At 41.1% G+C, this 18,255-nt stretch overlaps 1 protein-coding gene across 4 annotated transcripts in view; it reads right to left on the bottom strand.

Annotated features, from left to right (window-relative positions):
- Positions 1–18,255, bottom strand: part of KIF4A (kinesin family member 4A) — a 128,146-nt gene that overhangs the window by 1,765 nt on the left and 108,126 nt on the right. For all 4 annotated transcript variants that reach the window (XM_070290308.1, XM_070290309.1, XM_070290310.1 and 1 more), the window contains exons 23-29: positions 17,802–17,931; positions 16,495–16,665; positions 13,870–13,977; positions 12,792–12,869; positions 12,339–12,437; positions 11,627–11,809; positions 1,040–1,156 (exon numbers count right to left, since the gene is read on the bottom strand). In XM_070290308.1, the coding sequence (XP_070146409.1) occupies positions 1,040–1,156; positions 11,627–11,809; positions 12,339–12,437; positions 12,792–12,869; positions 13,870–13,977; positions 16,495–16,665; positions 17,802–17,931 (886 nt within the window). The remainder of the gene's footprint in view (positions 1–1,039; positions 1,157–11,626; positions 11,810–12,338; positions 12,438–12,791; positions 12,870–13,869; positions 13,978–16,494; positions 16,666–17,801; positions 17,932–18,255) is intronic.

Below are 18,255 nucleotides of genomic sequence, written 5' to 3'. Positions count from 1 at the left end.
TGTAAAATGGTAGTATTGGACTAGATCAGTGGCTTTACAACTGAAATTCTTAGAGGAAACTTGATAAATAAACAAGAGCAAGCTGCTTTGGCTGGCACGGGGTCAAACTGAGTTGGGCCATACTCCTCTGTCTGGAGCCGCTGTAGGACTCTAGAACCTAAACTGAGAAAAGCATGGGAACAGAGAACCCTTCCAGACTTTTTATAATGCTACTTCTACACTTCTTAGCCTGACCTCTAGCTTGCCATTTTAGTTCTCTAATGATTACCTATCCCAGAAGTCTTTTAGATAGAAGACCCAGGGCAAAACTGCAAAATGCATGGTGAACTAGTCTTGCTGGAATTCCTGTGTATTACATGGAGAGCGGTAGGATGAACTTTTGCTCATGGGCACAGGCGGGCAGAAGGCAAGGACTGGGATCTGACCTTCCTAGTGCTGCCCATCTCCTGTGTATTTTGTTCACCTGAGTTTGCTATTCCCGGGAGCAGTGTAAGAACAGTTACAGTCAGCTTGGCTCATGAACAGTGCTTATCAGGAAGACCAAGTTCCTGTGGGTCTTTTCCTAGAGCCTTGGAATAGCTGGTTCCCATGGCAAAGGTCTAAGTAACTAATGTCTCAAGATGTCAGAAGGATTAACTTTCTTGGAAGATGCTACCTCAGCACATGGCCCTTACAACTCCAGCTAAGCCTCTGGACTAGTTTGATCCTGTGTGGCTGTATGCCTGTAAATGCTTGCTCTCTGGTTCCTTGTTCCTGCCTTAGACATTGCACAGAAATTTTATAGCCAAGGCTGGGGGTAAGGAACTGCATTATCTGGGAATCTCCTGGGAGGGGCTGTGGCTTCTGGAGGGGTGGTGTGGACAGGCTAGCAGCAAGAAAGAAGGACTGAGAAATGAAATAGCCTTTTCTGCTTCAGGGCAAAGGAGGGTGGGAAGGGCTGAGCAGGAGACTCCAGGTTTCAAGATTGAAGGTGGAAGAAAAGGGCACAGACTGCTGGGAGACCTGAAGGGATGGTGAGGGGTGACAGCACTGATCCTACCTTGTCTTGCTGACGGTTCCTACACTTTGTGGCGTCACAGCTGCAGTCTGCGCCACAGTCCAATTTTTGCTTCCTGCACCCACACTGCTTGTTCCCACACCAGCCCTTGCAGGAACACTGCAAAACAGGTTTGCAGAAAGAAACATTACTGAGTCAGAAGACTAGGTTTGAAGTACCTTCCCTTCATTCGCAAGCCATTTTAGAAAAAGTGAAAATCTTCTATCTTTGCAGTCCTCTCTTCTTTAGTGAAACAATGATCATCAAGAACCACCATAGGTTTTTTCTAAGAACAAGTCATGCCACATTTTTGGGATAGTTTACTTGAAAGACAGATTGGAGGGGTACCATAATAATGCAGAGCAATTGACAAAGATTTTCATGATGATTTTATGGCTAAAGCGAAGGACTGAGCTGGATGGGAGTAGAGTTAGACAGATTTAATAACTGAGTAGAGCTGCTCAGTATCTTGAGATCTACCCAGCTGTACTTTCACCCAACTCACATTTCTAGTTTGTTTAGTGTTGGCCTTGGCTTTGTCCTCAGCAGTTTAATCATTCAACATTTTAGTAAATCACTGATGATACGAAATAAAATAATTTACATCTGTATAGCACTTTACAGTTTTCTGAGTACTTTCATATATAGAAATGCAAAATCTCATTTGAGTCTCATAGCCAGTCTACAAGGTAGGCATATTCATTAGTGGTAACAATGACATAAAGCTGGAAGGATGATTCATATGTAAGATAACAGAAATACAATTCAAATATATTTGGTAAGTCTACCATTTAGGTTCCCCCCTAAATCAGCCATATAAATATAATATGGGGGGAAATCTGGCTTAAAAGAAGTTTGTGAAGGGAATTCCCTGGCAGTCCAGTCCGTAGGAGTCGGAGACTTCACTGCTGAGGGCCTGAGGGCTTTGGTTCAATCCCTGATCAGGGAACTAAGATCCCACAAGCTGCACTCGCCAACTGAGCCAAAAGCAAACAAAAACCCCGAAAACACACACATACACAAAACAAAAAAGGTAGTTTATGCAAAAAAGGTCTAGGGACTTGAGGTGTCAGCAAGCTTCGAGTCAACAGTGTGAAATGGCTGTCAGAAAGAAAGTCAGGCAGAAACCTGGAGTTCAGAAATCACAAGAAGTGAAAAAATTTGCTTCGATAAACCTGGGTCAGTCAGATCCCACTTGAAATAACATATTCTATTTTAGGGCACCATTATTTATTTTTGGTATAAAAAGTATAGACAATAAAAAAACCCACTCACGTTCCCAATCCTCAATCTGGCTAGCTGCGGCATGTGGGATTTAGCTCCCCGACCAGGGGTGGAAGCTGTGCCTCCGGCATTGGAAGCGTGGAATCTTAACCACTGGACCACCAGGAAGTCCCCCCAACCCTTCTTTGATGAGTAAAAAACAGATACAACTGAAGCATCCTGATCCCATTCACCTCCCTCCCTCGCAGGGGCAGTCTCTTGAATTAGATGCTTATTCATGTGTGTTTTACCACAAATCTGTTGATGCATGTAGCTCCTGTTCCATTCATCTTCACTCTATGGATATGCCACAACTGATCCATACTCGTCATAGTGCCATATTTCACCTTTACTAAAAATGCTACAGTAGTAATAGCTTATATTAACGTGTGCCAGGCACTGTTACAAGTGCTTTCCACATATTAAGCCCATTTTATCAATGTTTCCTTGCACACACATTCAGGAGTTCACTGTGTGCACGTGTTTCATAAAGAGGGCATTAAACAAAAAGCAGCGGGTGACCAGTATTATAGGAAGTGATGTTATAAGAGAAATGGTGGAAGAAAATAGGATAGGTTGGCTTGGAACAAATATAGGTGGCAGAGCTCACAGAATGATGGATTAGTCAGAGAACACCTCAGTGACCACTAAAAGCCTGATTTGATGTACGAAGCCCCACTCTAACATCTCTGGTCTTATTATCCAATGATCTATTTATCCTGAGATAACAGTTTCTATATAAATTCTGACCTCAGGACCCAATTCTGCCATCTGGAATGACATGAAATCAGTTTAACCCCACTTTCACAGCACAGATGTTCAAACCTGAGTATCATTTTCACTCCCCAGTCCCACTCTGTCCAAATCCTCTCAAAGCTAAATATACCTAGCTCCCTCAATGATTCACCACATGACATGGTTTCCAAGAATTCTCAGCACCTTAGCTATATATCAATTTGTCCAAGTTCATCTTTAATTGTGACATCCAGAAGTGAGCACAACTTTCTAAATGTGGTGTGACCATTGTAAAGTAGACTGAGAGAAACACCTCCCTTGTTATGAACTCAATAGTTCTGGTTATGAGTCCTAAAATCACAGTAACATTATTCAGCTTGCCATCTTTGTGGATTCACACTGCATTTATAGTTAAATTCAAGCCCTCAACTCTCTTTCATATGGACAATCATCACAATTGTTCTGTAGTTGTGAAGGTAAAAGAAACCATTAAAACATCTACCCCTCCTTATTATGAGAATAATATACAGTACTCTGTAAAATCTGAAAATAAAAACCATAATTTTTAATATTTAACAATTGCATATGGCCTTTCATTATGTGGAAATGTCAATTTACTTAATCAGTCACCTAATGTTAGATGTTAAGATTATTTTGAAAGAAATTGTCTACCATTATAAATCATGTTACATACACCAAATATCCTGGTACATAAATATAATCCAAATCTTACCATGACTGACAAGGGCCGTGATTACCCCTCTGACCTGCCCCTGTATTGCACTCTTTCATTTCTCAATATCCTCCAGCCACACTGACCTTTTCAGCTGCTCCTGGATAAGCCAAGATCATTCTTACCCTGAGGCCTTTGCAGTTATGGTTTCCTTTTCCTGAAATGTTTTTCTGATTTTTTCCCAGCTTGTTCCTTCACTTTGTTCAGATCTCAGCTTAAATATCTCCTCTTTAGAGAGGCCTCTTCCAAGCACTCTTCCAAAGTACTCTCTTCCTACCCCATCATTCTCTAAGATTTGACTGTATTTTTGTTTCATCTCTTATCATCTTAAATTATTTTGTTTTCTGGTCACTATGTGTCTCTTTCCACAAGAATGTCTTCAGTTTCATGAGGCCAAGGATCTGACGTGTCTGTTTATTATCCTCAGCACCTAGAAACAGTGCCTGATACATAGTCTGTGCTCAAAAATGATTTATAGATCTTTTTACATATCAATGACTACTTACCTAGTATAAATACCTAGGCGTATAATTACAGGGCTGAAGGAAAGGAACTTTTTAAAAAAATTAATTTTAGTTGGAGGATCATTGCTTTACAATGTTGTGTTGGTTTCTGCCATACAACAGCGTCAATCAGCCATACATTACGTTCAGTCATATCTGATTCTCTGCGCCCCCACAGACTGCAGCATGCCAGGCTTCTCTGTCCATCAGCAACTCCAGAGCTTGCTCCAACTCATGTCTATCGAGTCAGTGATGCCATCCAACCATCTCATCCTCTGTCATCCCCTTCTTCTCCTGTCTTCAATCTTTCCCAACATCAGGATTTTTTTCAATGAGTCAGTTCTTCGTATCAGGTGGCCAAAGTACTGGAATTTCAGCTTCAACATCAGTCCTTCCAATGAATATTCAGGACTGATTTCCTTTAGGATTGGCTGGTTTGATCTCTTTGCAGCCTAAGGGACTCTCAAGAGTCTTCTCCAACACCACAGTTCAAAAGCATCAATTCTTCGGCGCTAAGCTTTCTTTAAGGTCCAACTCTCACATCCAGACATGACTACTGGAAAAACACAGCTTTGATTAGATGAACCTTTGTCAGCAAAGTAATATCTCTGCTTTTTAATATACTGTCCAGGTTGGCCATAGCTTTTCTTCCAAGGAGCAAGTGTCTTTTAACTTCATGGCTGTAGTCACCATCTCCAGTGATTTTGGAGCTCCCCAAAATAAAGTCTCTCACTCTTTCCATTGTTTCTCCATGTATTTGCCATGAAGTGATGGGACCAGAGGCCATGATCTTCGTTTTTTCAATGTTGAGTTTTAAGCCAGCCTTTTCACTTTCCTCTGTCACCCTCATCAGAAGGCTCTTTAGTTCCTCTTTGATTTCTGCTATAAGGGTGGTGTCATCTGTACATTTGAGGTTATTGATAGGTCTCCCGACAATCTTGATTCCAGCTTGTGTTTTATTTAGCCCGGCATTTAGCATGATATAGTCTGCATATAAGTTAAATAAGCAGGGTGACAATATATAGTGTGTTGTACTCTTTCTAATTTGGAACCAGTCCATTGTTCCACGTATGGTTCTAACTGTTGCTTCTTGACCATCATATAGACTTCTCAGGAGGCAGGTCCAGTGGTCTGGTATTGCCATCTCTTGAAGAATTTTCAGCAGTTTCTTGTGATCACAATCAAAGGCTTTAGCATAGTTAATGAAGCAGAAGTAGAAGTTTTTCTGGAATTCTCTTGCTTTTTCTATGATCAAATGAATGTTGGCAATTTGATCTCTGGTTCCTCTGTCTTTTCTAAAACCAGCTTGAAAACCTGGAAGTTCTTGGTTCATATACTGTTGAAGTCTAGCTTGGAGAATTTTGAGCATTACTTTGCTACCATGTGACATGAGCACAATTGTGCAGTAGTTTGAACATTCTTTGACATTGCCCTTCTTTGGGATTGGAATGAAAAAAGACCTTTTCCAGTCCTGTGGCCACTGCTGAGTTTTCCAAATTTGCTGGCATATTGAGTGCAGCACTTTCACAGCATCATCTTTTAGGATTTGAAATAGCTCAACTGGAATTCCATCACCTCCACTAGCTTTGTTCATAGTGATGCTTTCTAAGGCCCACTTGACCTCGCACTCCAGGATGTCTGGCTCTAGGTGAGTGATCACACCATCATGGTTATCTAGATCATTAAGATCTTTTTTATATAGTTCTTCTGTGTATTCTTGCCACAGATTCTTAATATCTTCTACTTCTGTTACGTCCATACCATTTCTACCCTTTATTATGCCATGTTTTCATGAAATGTTCCCTTGGTATCTCTAATTTTCTTGAAGAGATCTCTAATCTTTCCCATTCTATTGTTTTCCTCTATTTCTTTGCAATGATCACTGAGGAAGGCTTTCTTATCTCTCTTTGCTATTCTTTGGAACTCTGCATTCAGATGGATATCTTTCCTTTTCTCCTTTGCCTTTTGCTTTCTCTTCTTTCCTCAGCTATTTGTAAGGCCTCCTCAGACAACCATTTTGCCTTCTTGCATTTCTTTTTCTTGGGGATGGTTTTGATCACCACCTCCTATACGATGTCACAAACCTCCATCCATAGTTTTTCAGGCACTCTGTCTATCAGATCTAATCCCTTGAATACATTTGTCACTTCCATTGTACAATCATAAAGGATTTGATTTAAGTCATATTTGAATGGTCTAGTGGTTTTCCCTACTTTCTTTAAGTCTGAATTTTACAATAAAGAGTTCGTGATCTGAGCCACAGTCAGCTCCTGGTCTTGTTTTTGCTGACTATATAGAGCTTCTCCATCTTCAGCTACAAAGAATATAATCAATCTGATTTCAATACTGACCATCTGGTGATGTCCATGTGCAGAGTGGTCTCTTGTGTTGTTCTCTTGGCAAAACTCTGTTAGCCTTTGCCCTGCTTCATTTTGTGCTCCAAGGCCAAACTTGCCTGTTACTCCAGGTATCTCTTGACTTCCTACTTTTGCATTCTAGTCCCCTACAATGAAAGGGACATCTTTTTTTGGTGTTAATTCTAGAAGGTCTTGTAGGTCATCATAGAATCATTCAACTTCAGCTTCTTCAACATTAGTGGTTGGGACAGAGTTGGATTATTGTGATATTGAATGGTTTGCCTTGGAAACAGAGATCATTCTGTCGTTTTTGAGATCGCAGTCAAGTACTGCATTTCAGACTCTTGTTGACTACGAGGGCTACTCCATTCCTTCTAAGGGATTCTTGCCCACAGTAGTAGATATAATGGTCATCTGAATTACATTCTCCTATTTCCGTCCATGATTCCTAAAATGTCAGTGTTCACTCTTGCCATCTCCTGTTTGACCACTTCCAATTTCCCTTGATTCATGGACCTAACATTCCAGGTTCCTATGCAATATTATTTTTACAGCATTGGGCTTTACTTCCATCACGAGTCACATCTACGACTGGGCATTGTTTTCACTTTGGCTCAGTCTCTTCATTCTTTCTGGAGCTATTTCTCTACTCTTCTCCAGTAGCATATTGGGCACCTACTGACCTGGGGAGTTCATCTTTCAGTGTCCTATCTTTTTGCCTTTTCATACTGGTGGAGAGTTCTGACAAAATGTGGTCCACTGGAGAAGGGAATGGCAAACCACTTCGGTATTCTTCCTTGAGAACCCCATGAATAGTATGAATCAGTCATAAGTATACATATGTCCCCTCCCTTTGAAAATTCCTGCTGATAGGAATATTTTTAAGGCTTCTGATACATATTTACAAGGTGCTTTCCAGAAAGGTATGCCAAGTTACATTTTAACAACAACAGACAGAAATGCCCACCTCAGTCACCTTTGCCAATACTGGATGTAATAAAACAAAACAAAACCCAACTTCACTCCTTTGAATAAGACAGAGCAAAAGATAGCATTCTAAGACATGTCCTAGAGATACCTCACCAGAATGACATTGATCCATTGATTGCTATATGCTGGGTATGGTCCTCTGACCATTTACACATTTATCTATCTGTCTCAAAAACACTCTATTACCCAGGCCATGTGTCTTCATTTTATCCATAGGGTTAATGGTAGGAAAGTGGTATCTGAGGGGTTGTTATAAGGAAGAACAAGTCAACTTTTACATAGCCAAAGTTTCAATGGGATGATCTATAGGACAGCACACTTTCGCTCAACCAAGTACAACTTTCTAACAGCCACTTGGAATATAATGGGATTTCCTGTGAGACTGTGAGCTTCCCCCAGTAGACTGCTTGTTTTCAAGCAAGCAGACGCTAGATAAACACCTGGGAGTGGTATTATAGAACAGTTATGACCTACACGTTAGATGTATTCACATGAATGCCAGGTGTACTAGCTATAACTTCATCCTGTTTTTTCCCAACCGGGATCAAAATATAAGAGAGGGAGCAAGACCTTGGCACAGACATAATTTCAAATATGATGTATGTGGTATATGTGTGTACACACATGTGTGTGTACCACAACTGCTAGCAACCAACCAGCATGTCCCAACACCATAACTGGGAACCACTATAATAGAGAGTCTTCATCTAGAGTGGGAAGTAGAGATGAAAGACCTCTGGGGTTCCTTTATGCCAGTGGTTCTCAACCCTGACCATCTGGTGATGTCCATGTGCACATAAGAAATCTCTGGGGAGTTTTTCAAAAACGCCGGGTCCCACCTCAGACTAATTAAATCAGAATATCTGGGCGTGGGGTCTCAGGCTACCTGTGTTTAAAAGCTCCCTGGGAGATTCTAATGTGTAACCAGGGTTGAAAATTATTTCTTTAGAGTCTATAGTTCTTCTAGCACTGATTTCAGTGCTATATTATATCTTAGAATGATAAAAACTGGTAAAAATTGTAACATAAATACCAGGTTAGGAATTAGGAGACTTGGGCTCTAGTCTTATATTCAATACTTGGCATGCCCTTGGACAAATCACTCCCATCCCAGTTCATCTCCATTCTTTTATTACTAGAGACCAGAATACCTGCTCCTTTTCTGCCAAAGGGGACAAATGGGAATATTTGTAATAGTGGTTACAGTGCTTTAATACCAATACCTGCCTGGTATTTTATCCTTTACAAGGTGCTTTCACATATATTTCTTTTAACTTCTCAGATACCATATAATACCATATAAAGGTGGTATTATTAAAACCCACATATTAAAAACAACAACAAAACCCATAAATACAACTTTAAGTCAGGATATTCGTGCTGGAAGAGACCTTATATATCACTAGTATAGTCCCATCCTTTTATTACATAAATAAAGAATCTGAGGCCCAGAGAGATTACGTGACCTGCTTAAGGCCATCCAACTAAACAGTGGCAAAGTCAAGACAGAACTCATGTCTACCTGGCTTCTAAGCTATCACTTCTTTATCCTTTGGCATCTCCTTAGTACATATAGGAAATACAGCTGAATGAGGAAACCTATTTTTTCAGCACTAGCTTTGGACAAGTCATCAGTTTGGTGCTTGCTGCAGTCTCCTGTCCAGATACCTAGTGATTCAGCTGTGTTGCAACAGTAACAATAAGGATGGCCTTCATGCAAACCATCAAGGTCTAAAGCTGACGTGTCTACAAGCAGTCTGATCAAAGAGCAGTTACAGCATACTTCAAGGTCACCAAAAAGGAGAAACTCAATTGTCAACTTGCCCCTCTTAAAGCCCAATTATATTCTCAAGTTATAAAATCAGGGGGAAAGTCTAGAAAAGAATCATCTCTCAGTGTTTTAGACATAGGATATATCATTGATAACAATTATTACTTACTTGCAATATTTTGCTATACTTTCATATTTCCTTTTTTAAGCTTATAGCAATAGTGCATATATATATACTTGTGTGTGTGTGTGTGTGTGTGTGATAGGCATTTCTCAAAGACGAGTATACCCATATTTGCTTCCTATTTGGAAACTCCTTCCCAGGGTTTTAGGTCCTTTACCATTTGTTTCTGTGTGTACTTCTCATCTTTGCTTTCTATTACCTGGCTGACGTTTTCATCAACATTCAGCTCATGCATTCCACTTCAATCACTGTAGACAGCATAAATGCTTGCTGAGTAAATGAATGAAAGACATGTTCTTCCCAATTTTCTCTCAATGTCCAAACTCTGTTACACTACTACCTCTACTAACAAGACTTTGCAATATGTTATTCATTGTGCCAGAAAATGGTCCCCCAAGACTGTATTTCCTTTTCTGTTTTATAATGCAGCAATAGTCATCTCTTTCATGGCATGTCCTTAAAGTCTGTCTACTTGGTTTGGCTTTATAGTCACTCTTCAAGGCCCCTCAATCCATGTCCCTGAGATGAGTAGGTTGAGGTTCTATGTGTACATGCATGCTAAGTCGCTTCAGTCATGTCTGACTCTTTGTGACCCTATGGATTATAGCCCACCAGGCTCCTTTGTCCATGGGATTCTCCAGGCAAGAATACTGGAGTGGGCTGCCATACCCTCCTCCAGAGGATCTTTTTGACCCAGGGATCGAACTCGTATCTCTTATGTCTCTTGAAGGTTCTTTACCACTTGCACCACCTGGGAAGCCCCGAGGTTCTGTGATGCTTCCTAGTTCTTTGTTTTGTTTTCCCATTTAAATTATAAGCTCTCTGAGGCTAAGGATGAGCTCTTAGTTCCACCAAGAACACATGGTGACTTTGTTGCATTCCTGATGACTTTGCAAATGACTTAATGCCACCGCAATGATCTAGTTCTCATGACTTGCTTGTCTCTGGTGTTTGTGGCTTTACAAGGCTCAGTTCCCCAGTGCGCTATCAGCTAATGAAATTGAGTAACCTTCTAGGAATCCAGCTAAGGTAATTTGTGAGCTGTTCTCTTTAAGTGGAATGTGGCTGCAGGGCACAGCTGGGGTAGTAGTGAACTGTAAGGCCTGGGAAGTTAGTGTTTCAACATAAAACATCTAGGTTTGGTAAATATGTAGCATTGTCATTGTGTAAGTAAATAGCTGCTGCTGCTGCTAAGTCACTTCAGTCATGTCCGACTCTGTGTGACCCCACAGATGGCAGCCCACCAGGCTCCCCCGTTCCTGGGATTTTCCAGGCAAGAACACTGGAGTGGGTTGCCATTTCCTTTTCCAATGCATGAAAGTGAAAAGTGAAAGTGAAGCTGCCCAGTCGTCTCCGACTCTTAGCGACCCCTTGGCCTGCAGCCTACCAGGCTCCTCCATCCATGGGATTTTCCAGGCAAGAGTATTGGAGTGGGGTGCCATTGCCTTCTCCAGTAAGTAAATAGAGCATGTCTCAAAGTCAGATTGTTCCTAACTAGCCTTTGGTGTGTTTGATTTTAAAGTTGGTCTGTGGTTTTTACTGATTTGACCATGGTGTGGTAGAAATAAATTGGACTTGGAGTCAGAACATTTGATTCCCAGTCCTGACTCTCACTTGGTTTTATGTGCCTGGGCAAGGTCATTTCACTCTCCTGAGTCTCAGATCCAGCTGTAAAATACAAACAATAAATACATCACTGGGTTTTTTTTTTTTTGGGTGACAATGAAAAGAGGTAACATATGAGAATAGTTCATGAACTGTAAAGTGCTATAAAAATGTGAAAGGTTATTATGATCACACTGGAACCAGTTTCAATGAGACGGTATAGAACACTACTACCTGTTCAGACTGGGTAAGAATCTGAAAACACGAAAAGAACCCCTCTGTGCACCCAGGCAGCCCTCTCAATTAGCCCTGGGTTCCATATAGAGCTTGCCCAATGAACGCCCCTCAGTGGAGCCAGTGCCTCTGAATGGGATCGAGCGGCTGGCACATTCTCACTGGCAGTGAAGACTAATGAATAGAACTCCTGAAAGAGATGAGCTGCCTCCTACCCCTTGGATGTTCTTCTTGGACACCTTAACTAATTTTGTCGGCTTCCATTCCTCATCATTTTCATCACCACCATCACCATCATTGTCCTCAGGCTCATTCACAGAATATTCCGAACAGTATTTTAGATCTTCGATGTCCATGCTTTGCTCCAGGAACTTTTCTTTAAAACGGGAAGGTTTGGGCTAAGAAAAAAAGGTTTGGAATGGTTATTTAACTAAGAACAACAACAACATGTGGATCTTATCTTCTTAGTAGCTGCTGCCAGCTATATTCTCAGAGCATAGATTTTAGACGCCCTCAAAGATACCCCACTTGGCTTTACCAATCAGAAGAAAATTCTGCTTTAGCTTTTGACCTTACAGTCTTTGAAGGGAAAGAAACTGAAGGGACAGAGGCTGAGTAATCTGAGGGAGGAGGGAGGGACTCATGATATGATAAGTATCTTTAGATGGACAGCTAAACATTGCTCTTTGTTCCTCCTCCTCAGCTGTGTTGCATAATGCCTGTACATGGCCTAAAGACAGGCTTCTAGGGAGGGAGAAACTGTATTTTCCTCAAGATTGTACTGCAGTTTTATCTGGGACTCCAAGGAAACTTGAGATGCTGGAATGTGGGAATTTTAACTCTCAACCACTTCTAAAAAAGGAGATTTTTGCACACTCACCACAAACCTTGGCTATGCGAAGATATCACAGGCACTGAGTAGTTTACCTTAGGTGGGATATATTCAAAAGAAGAGTCTGGAGACAGAAGGGTATCCTTAGGAAGATGAGATTTCTGTTTGCTGGCTACTTGGAGGAGGTTCAGTTTCTATTTGAAAAGAAGAGACAAAGTGTACTTTGCAGGGAAGCTTCTGAGTGTTCATGGATGAAACAGAATCCTAATTAGCTTAATTTTAAGCCATGGTAAAGTGAGGCCAGATAATAGTAAAGTAGGTTGATGGATTCCCACTTTACAGGATCAGTATTAGATTCAGAAAGGAGCAAATTTAAATATATCTTTTATATCATCTGAAATGCACATGACCATATCACATGGAAACTAGATGAAGACCTCATAAAATAGAGCCAAGTCACTACATATACTAGGAGTTGCTACCAAGGGCTGGTCTCAGTTGCAACAGGGTCTTCCAGGGCTTATTACATGGGTGGGAAGCTGCAGTACCTGCTTCATGAGTTCGTTCTCTCGCAGAAGCTGCTGATTTTGCTCACACACTTCCCGCATCTTCTCAAGTTCTTCATCCTGTTTCCAGATAATGCAGTGATAGGTGGGGTTATTTTGGGTACTACCTATGGGTTACCAAACAACTCAGAGAAGAAAACACACTACTGCCAAGTTGCTGGCAGCAGATGGTTTTTGCACAGCAGGCATTGGCACCCAAAAAAATGCCTGATCCCCACCAATTCCTAGATGTACTGAATGCCACCTCTATTCCAACATTCCCAAGCAGCCATGACCACACTCACAGGAAATATGGGCTCTGCCCTATACACCTTCTTCATTTTTTTCTATTTTCTAGCCTCATATCCCTTATTCACATCAGGATGCCAATAAAGAAACCCACCCAGAGAGTTAGCTGTCTCTTTGACATCTTTGGATGCTTTTGTCCATGCTTCTCAACACAGATTAAGCAGTTTATTTGCCGCACTAATGAGCCTGATTAAACTTTCTTGGCACTTAAGACAACTGGATTCATGTACAGGACCTTAACAAGTTTGGTTATGTCTTCAATGAGAGGTGCCAAGGAAAACTTAGAGACTGGTGGTTCAGGAAAAAGATGCTAAGTTGGATAAAATAGTGCTCCAACATGCTCTTAAAGGGTGTGGTGTTCCCAGACTCTGGAAGAAATGCAGACCCCAAGGCATTTTATAAACAGGTCAGGTCTCAACTCATAGCAGGCACAGAAAGAGAGAGCTAAATGCCCCTAGGATTCTACTGGATGATTTAACTTTCTCAACTCTTTAGAGCTCACAGTTGAGAGAAAGAACGAGGAGGCCTTAAAGTCTGGTACAAAGTATATACTCTCATTTCTGTACCAAAACAGAGGTTATCCTATGTAGGGCTACATCCTAAACATCCCTAAATTGACCAAATAGGGCTAACAAAGCAACAGAGGCTACCATTATAAACTTCTTTTCAGTAGGTAATTTTTTCTGCAGGATAAACAATGGTCTAAATCAGATAGAGTTCTAAGTCAGGCCTGTGGACCCCATCTCTGGAGAGCTTTGCCTCATGTCCGTACCTGACACTTCAGGGTGTTCAGCAGCTGTTGTTCCTTTTCACTGACTGACTCTTCTAGCTGCTTCTCTGCCATTTGGCTTTGTTGCAGCTGACTGAGGAGGTACAGCACCTAGAGAAAAATACAACCCAGTGGTACCAAAGGAATAAGAGGAAAAAGGAATTTCAGTTTAGTCCAATAAAGGAAAGAAATGGTATGGACCTAACAGAAGCAGAAGATATTAAGGAGAGGTGGCAAGAATACACAGAAGAACTGTACAAAAAAGATCTTCATGACCCAGATAATCACGATGGTGTGATCACTCACCTAGAGCCAGACATCCTGGAATGTGAAGTCAAGTGGGCCTTAGAAAGCATCACTACGAACAAAGCTAGTGGAGGTGATGGAATTCCAGTGGAGCTATTTCAAATCCTGGAAGATGATGCTGTGAAAGTGCTGCACTCAATATGCCAGCAAATTTGGAAAACTCAGCAGTGGCCACAGGACTGGAAAAGGTCAGTTTTCATTCCAATCCCAAAGAAAGGCAATGCCAAAGAATGCTCAAACTACCACACAATTGCACTCATCTCACATGCTAGTAAAGTAATGCTCAAAATTCTCCAAGCCAGGCTTCAGTAATATGTGAATCGTGAATTTCCTGATGTTCAAGCTGGTTTTAGAAAAGGCAGAGGAACCAGAGATCAAATTGCCAACATCCGCTGGATCATCAAAAAAGCAAGAGAGTTCCAGAAAAACACCTATTTCTGCTTTATTGACTATGCCAAAGCCTTTGACTGTGTAGATCACCACAAACTGTGGAAAATTCTGAAAGAGATGGGAATACCAGATCACCTGACCTGCCTCTTGAGAAATCTGTATGCAGGTCAGGAAGCAACAGTTAGAACTGGACATGGAATGACAGACTGGTTCCAAATAGGAAAAGGAGTAAGTCAAGGCTGTATATTGTCACCCTGCTTATTTAATTTATATGCAGAGTACATCATGAGAAACACTTGGCTGGATGAAGCACAAGCTGGAATCAAGATTGCCAGGAGAAATATCAATAACCTCAGATATGCATAAATTGAAGAACAACCTTACGGCACCCTTGTGGCATAAACTGAAGAAGAATTAAAGAGCCTCTTGATGAAAGTGAAAGAGGAGAGTGAAAAAGTTGGCTTAAAGCTTAGCATTCAAAAAACTAAGATCATGGCATCCAGTCCCATCACTTCATGGCAAATAGATGGGGGAACAATGGAAACAGGGAGAGACTATTTTTTGGGGCTCCAAAATCACTGCAGATGGTGACTGCAGCCATGAAATTAAAAGACGCTTACTCCTTGGCAGGAAAGTTATGACCAACCTAGACAGCATATTAAAAAGCAAAGACATTACTTTACCAACAAAGGTCCGTCTTATCAGGGCTATAGTTTTTCCAGTAGTCATGTATGGATGTGAGAGTTGGACTATAAAGGAAGCTGACTGCCAAAGAACTGATGCTTTTGAACTGTGGTGTTGGAGAAGACTCTTGAGAGTCCCTTGGACTGCAAGGAGATCCAACCAGTACATCCTAAAGGAGATCAGTCCTGGGTGTTCATTGGAAGGACTGATGTTGAAGCTAAAACTCCAATACTTGGCCACCTGATGCGAAGAGCTGACTCATGATACTGGATGCTTGGGGCTGGTGCACTGAGATGACCCAGAGGGATGGTACAGGGAGGAAGGGGGGAGGGGGGTTCAGGATGGGGAACATGTGTATACATGTGGTGGATTCATGTTGATGTACGGCAAAACCAATACAATATTGTAAAGTAATTAAACTCTAATTAAAATAAATAAATTTATATTAAGAAAAAAGAAAAGACCCTGATGCTGGGAAAGATTGAAGGCAGGAAGAAAAGGGCACGACAGAGGATGAGATGGGTAGATGGCATCACTGACTCAATGGAGTTGAGTTTGAGTAGACTCTGGGAGTTGGTGATGGACAGGGAGGCCTGGCATGCTGTGGTCTATGGGGTTGCAAAGAGTCGGACATGACTGAGTGACTGAACTGAACTGAAGTGATGCAGTTATTCCCCTGTGATTTCAAAGAAAATTATTCTCTTTTACTCTCATGGCTTGAAGTAGTAAGCACAGCCACAGTATTATCAGCATGTTCATCTTGGTATTAAAGTTGGAGCTTAAGGGACTTCCCAGTGGTCCAGTGGTTAAGAATCCATCTGCCAATGCAGGGAACATGGGTTCGATCCCTGGTTGGGAAACTAAGATCCCATACGCCATGAGGCAATTAAGCTTGTGCACCACAACTACTGAGCCCACGTGCTCTGGAACCCTTGGGCCATAACTACAGAGAAGCCTGTGTGCTGCAACGAAAGATTCTGCATGCTGCAACTAAGACCCGAAACAGCCAAATAAATAAGTAGATAAATATTAAAAAAAAAAAGTTGGAAGCTAAGAGCCACTGTCACTGGCACGTGTAAACTTAGATAAGTCATTTTTCTGTTTCTGTTTTCTTATTTGCAAAGATTGGAAAAGACTACATGACCTTTTGCAGGAAACTTCATACCTCCCACTATTATTATTTTAAACCAACAACAGAAAGCAACAATGGTTTATTTCTCAGTATGGCTTCTTGGCTTGCCAGCTTACCCTCTCTTGGTGCTGTTGCTCTGTTCTCACCAGCTCTGCCTGTAACTCTGCTTCCATTTCAGCAAAATGACTTCGTTCCTCAAACAGCATCTTCTGCATGTCAGCATGGCTGGCCTTGTTCTGTTTCAGGTCGCTTTCAAGCTTGCTGACCTGTATTTTGGAGGAGACCAGCTGGAAGGGATAAAAGAAGATCAGTTTATTTGGAGAATGGTCACCTTTCCCCATTCATTAGGCAGGAAAATGTCAGCTTTCTTGAAACTGACTGAGAAATATTCTTCCATGTCCATGTCTAGTCTTATTTTTTCATGTCATATGGATTCTACCATTGAATAGTAACAACACCATTCAAACCAAGAGCCCAGACAGTTAACTGCTGAGATAGGTATCTTAGAGCTGGAAGCCACCATTAAGGTCATTTAATCTCTTGTTCTACTTCAAGGCAAGAATGAATCTAACACAAAGAGTATCAGACAATTCCAAATTCTGATATTCAAAAAGTTCTTCCTTAATTTTAAAGAGAAATCCATAAGTCACACCCTTATGGCTAATTATGTCTCATTTCAGAATGCCCGGGTTCACATGTTGGAACTTGTAGACACAGTAGCTGAAACTGCAGCTTTGGCTCTTTAGGCTAGATTGATATCCTATGGTGACCTAGTTGCATATTCTCTACTAGTCCAGATGGTGAACATCATAAATACCAGTGTTCACAAGACTAATAAGGATTTCCTTAGTAGGATAAATCTGCTAACCCAACACAAAAATGTATAAAGGATAGCACTTATAAACTTGCAGAGTTAAGAGTTTGTATGCTTGCCTCAATCACCAGAGGTGATCAATTTTAATTCCTTTTGTGACAATGGATGATGATATATTATTTTAAGGTCAGTGAAGACGGATTTTCCTTAAATGAATATTTTTATGTCAAAGATTTTGTCTCTCCTGGATTGTACTTAAAACTTTTTGAATACATATCAGAGGAGTTTTAAAAAGTAGTATAGTATAATATTTTATGTTTGATCAGTGGCCTACTATGGTATGCTAAACTTTTCATAACAGTGAACATTATTGAACATCTGTTATATGCCAGGCATGAGTATCAGCTTGCAAGTTATTTATATTTTTTTAAGTGACAGGCTGTACTTGCTCACACAAACCTTTACCAATAAAACTATTTCTCTAATGATAGTGTCATTGTGGTTTCTGCCACGAACAGTAGCAATAGCGCTATGACAACATTCCAGGCTGACATCTTATTTCAGACCACCAAACCAGACCCCTAATGGCTGATAGGAAGAAATATTTACTTCTCCAGTTAAGTATTTCAGGGCACACTTGGCTTCCAGAATGGTAGCAATATTCTCCCAGCGGTGTTTTAGTCTGTCTTCACTTTCTGCGTCCAGCAGCTTCTGCTGTAGGTCAGCAATCTGAGCACTCCTTCAGGGAAAGAAACAGTGTGCCTTATTGCCAGTAGCCTTAGCATCAAGGAGAGGGAAGAGCTCTAAGGAGAAACTTCAAATACTTTTATGGACAGAGGTATCAGTTAAATATCACTTAAATAATGACTGAGTCATCTGGTTAGGATTTTATACAGTATCTCAAATCTTGTTATAAAGGGACTCTCAGTTCAGCTCAGTTCAGTCGCTCAGTCGTGTCTGACTCTTTGCGACCCCATGAATCACAGCACGCCAGGCCTCCCTGTCCATCACCAACTCCTGGAGTTCACTCAGACTCACATCCATCGAGTGAGTGATGCCATCC

This window comes from Ovis canadensis, chromosome X, assembly GCF_042477335.2.
Source record: "Ovis canadensis isolate MfBH-ARS-UI-01 breed Bighorn chromosome X, ARS-UI_OviCan_v2, whole genome shotgun sequence".
In the NCBI taxonomy this organism is placed as follows: domain Eukaryota; kingdom Metazoa; phylum Chordata; class Mammalia; order Artiodactyla; family Bovidae; genus Ovis; species Ovis canadensis.
The sequence above is the reverse complement of the archived record's forward strand: the minus strand, read 5'-3'. Positions and strand labels throughout refer to the sequence as shown.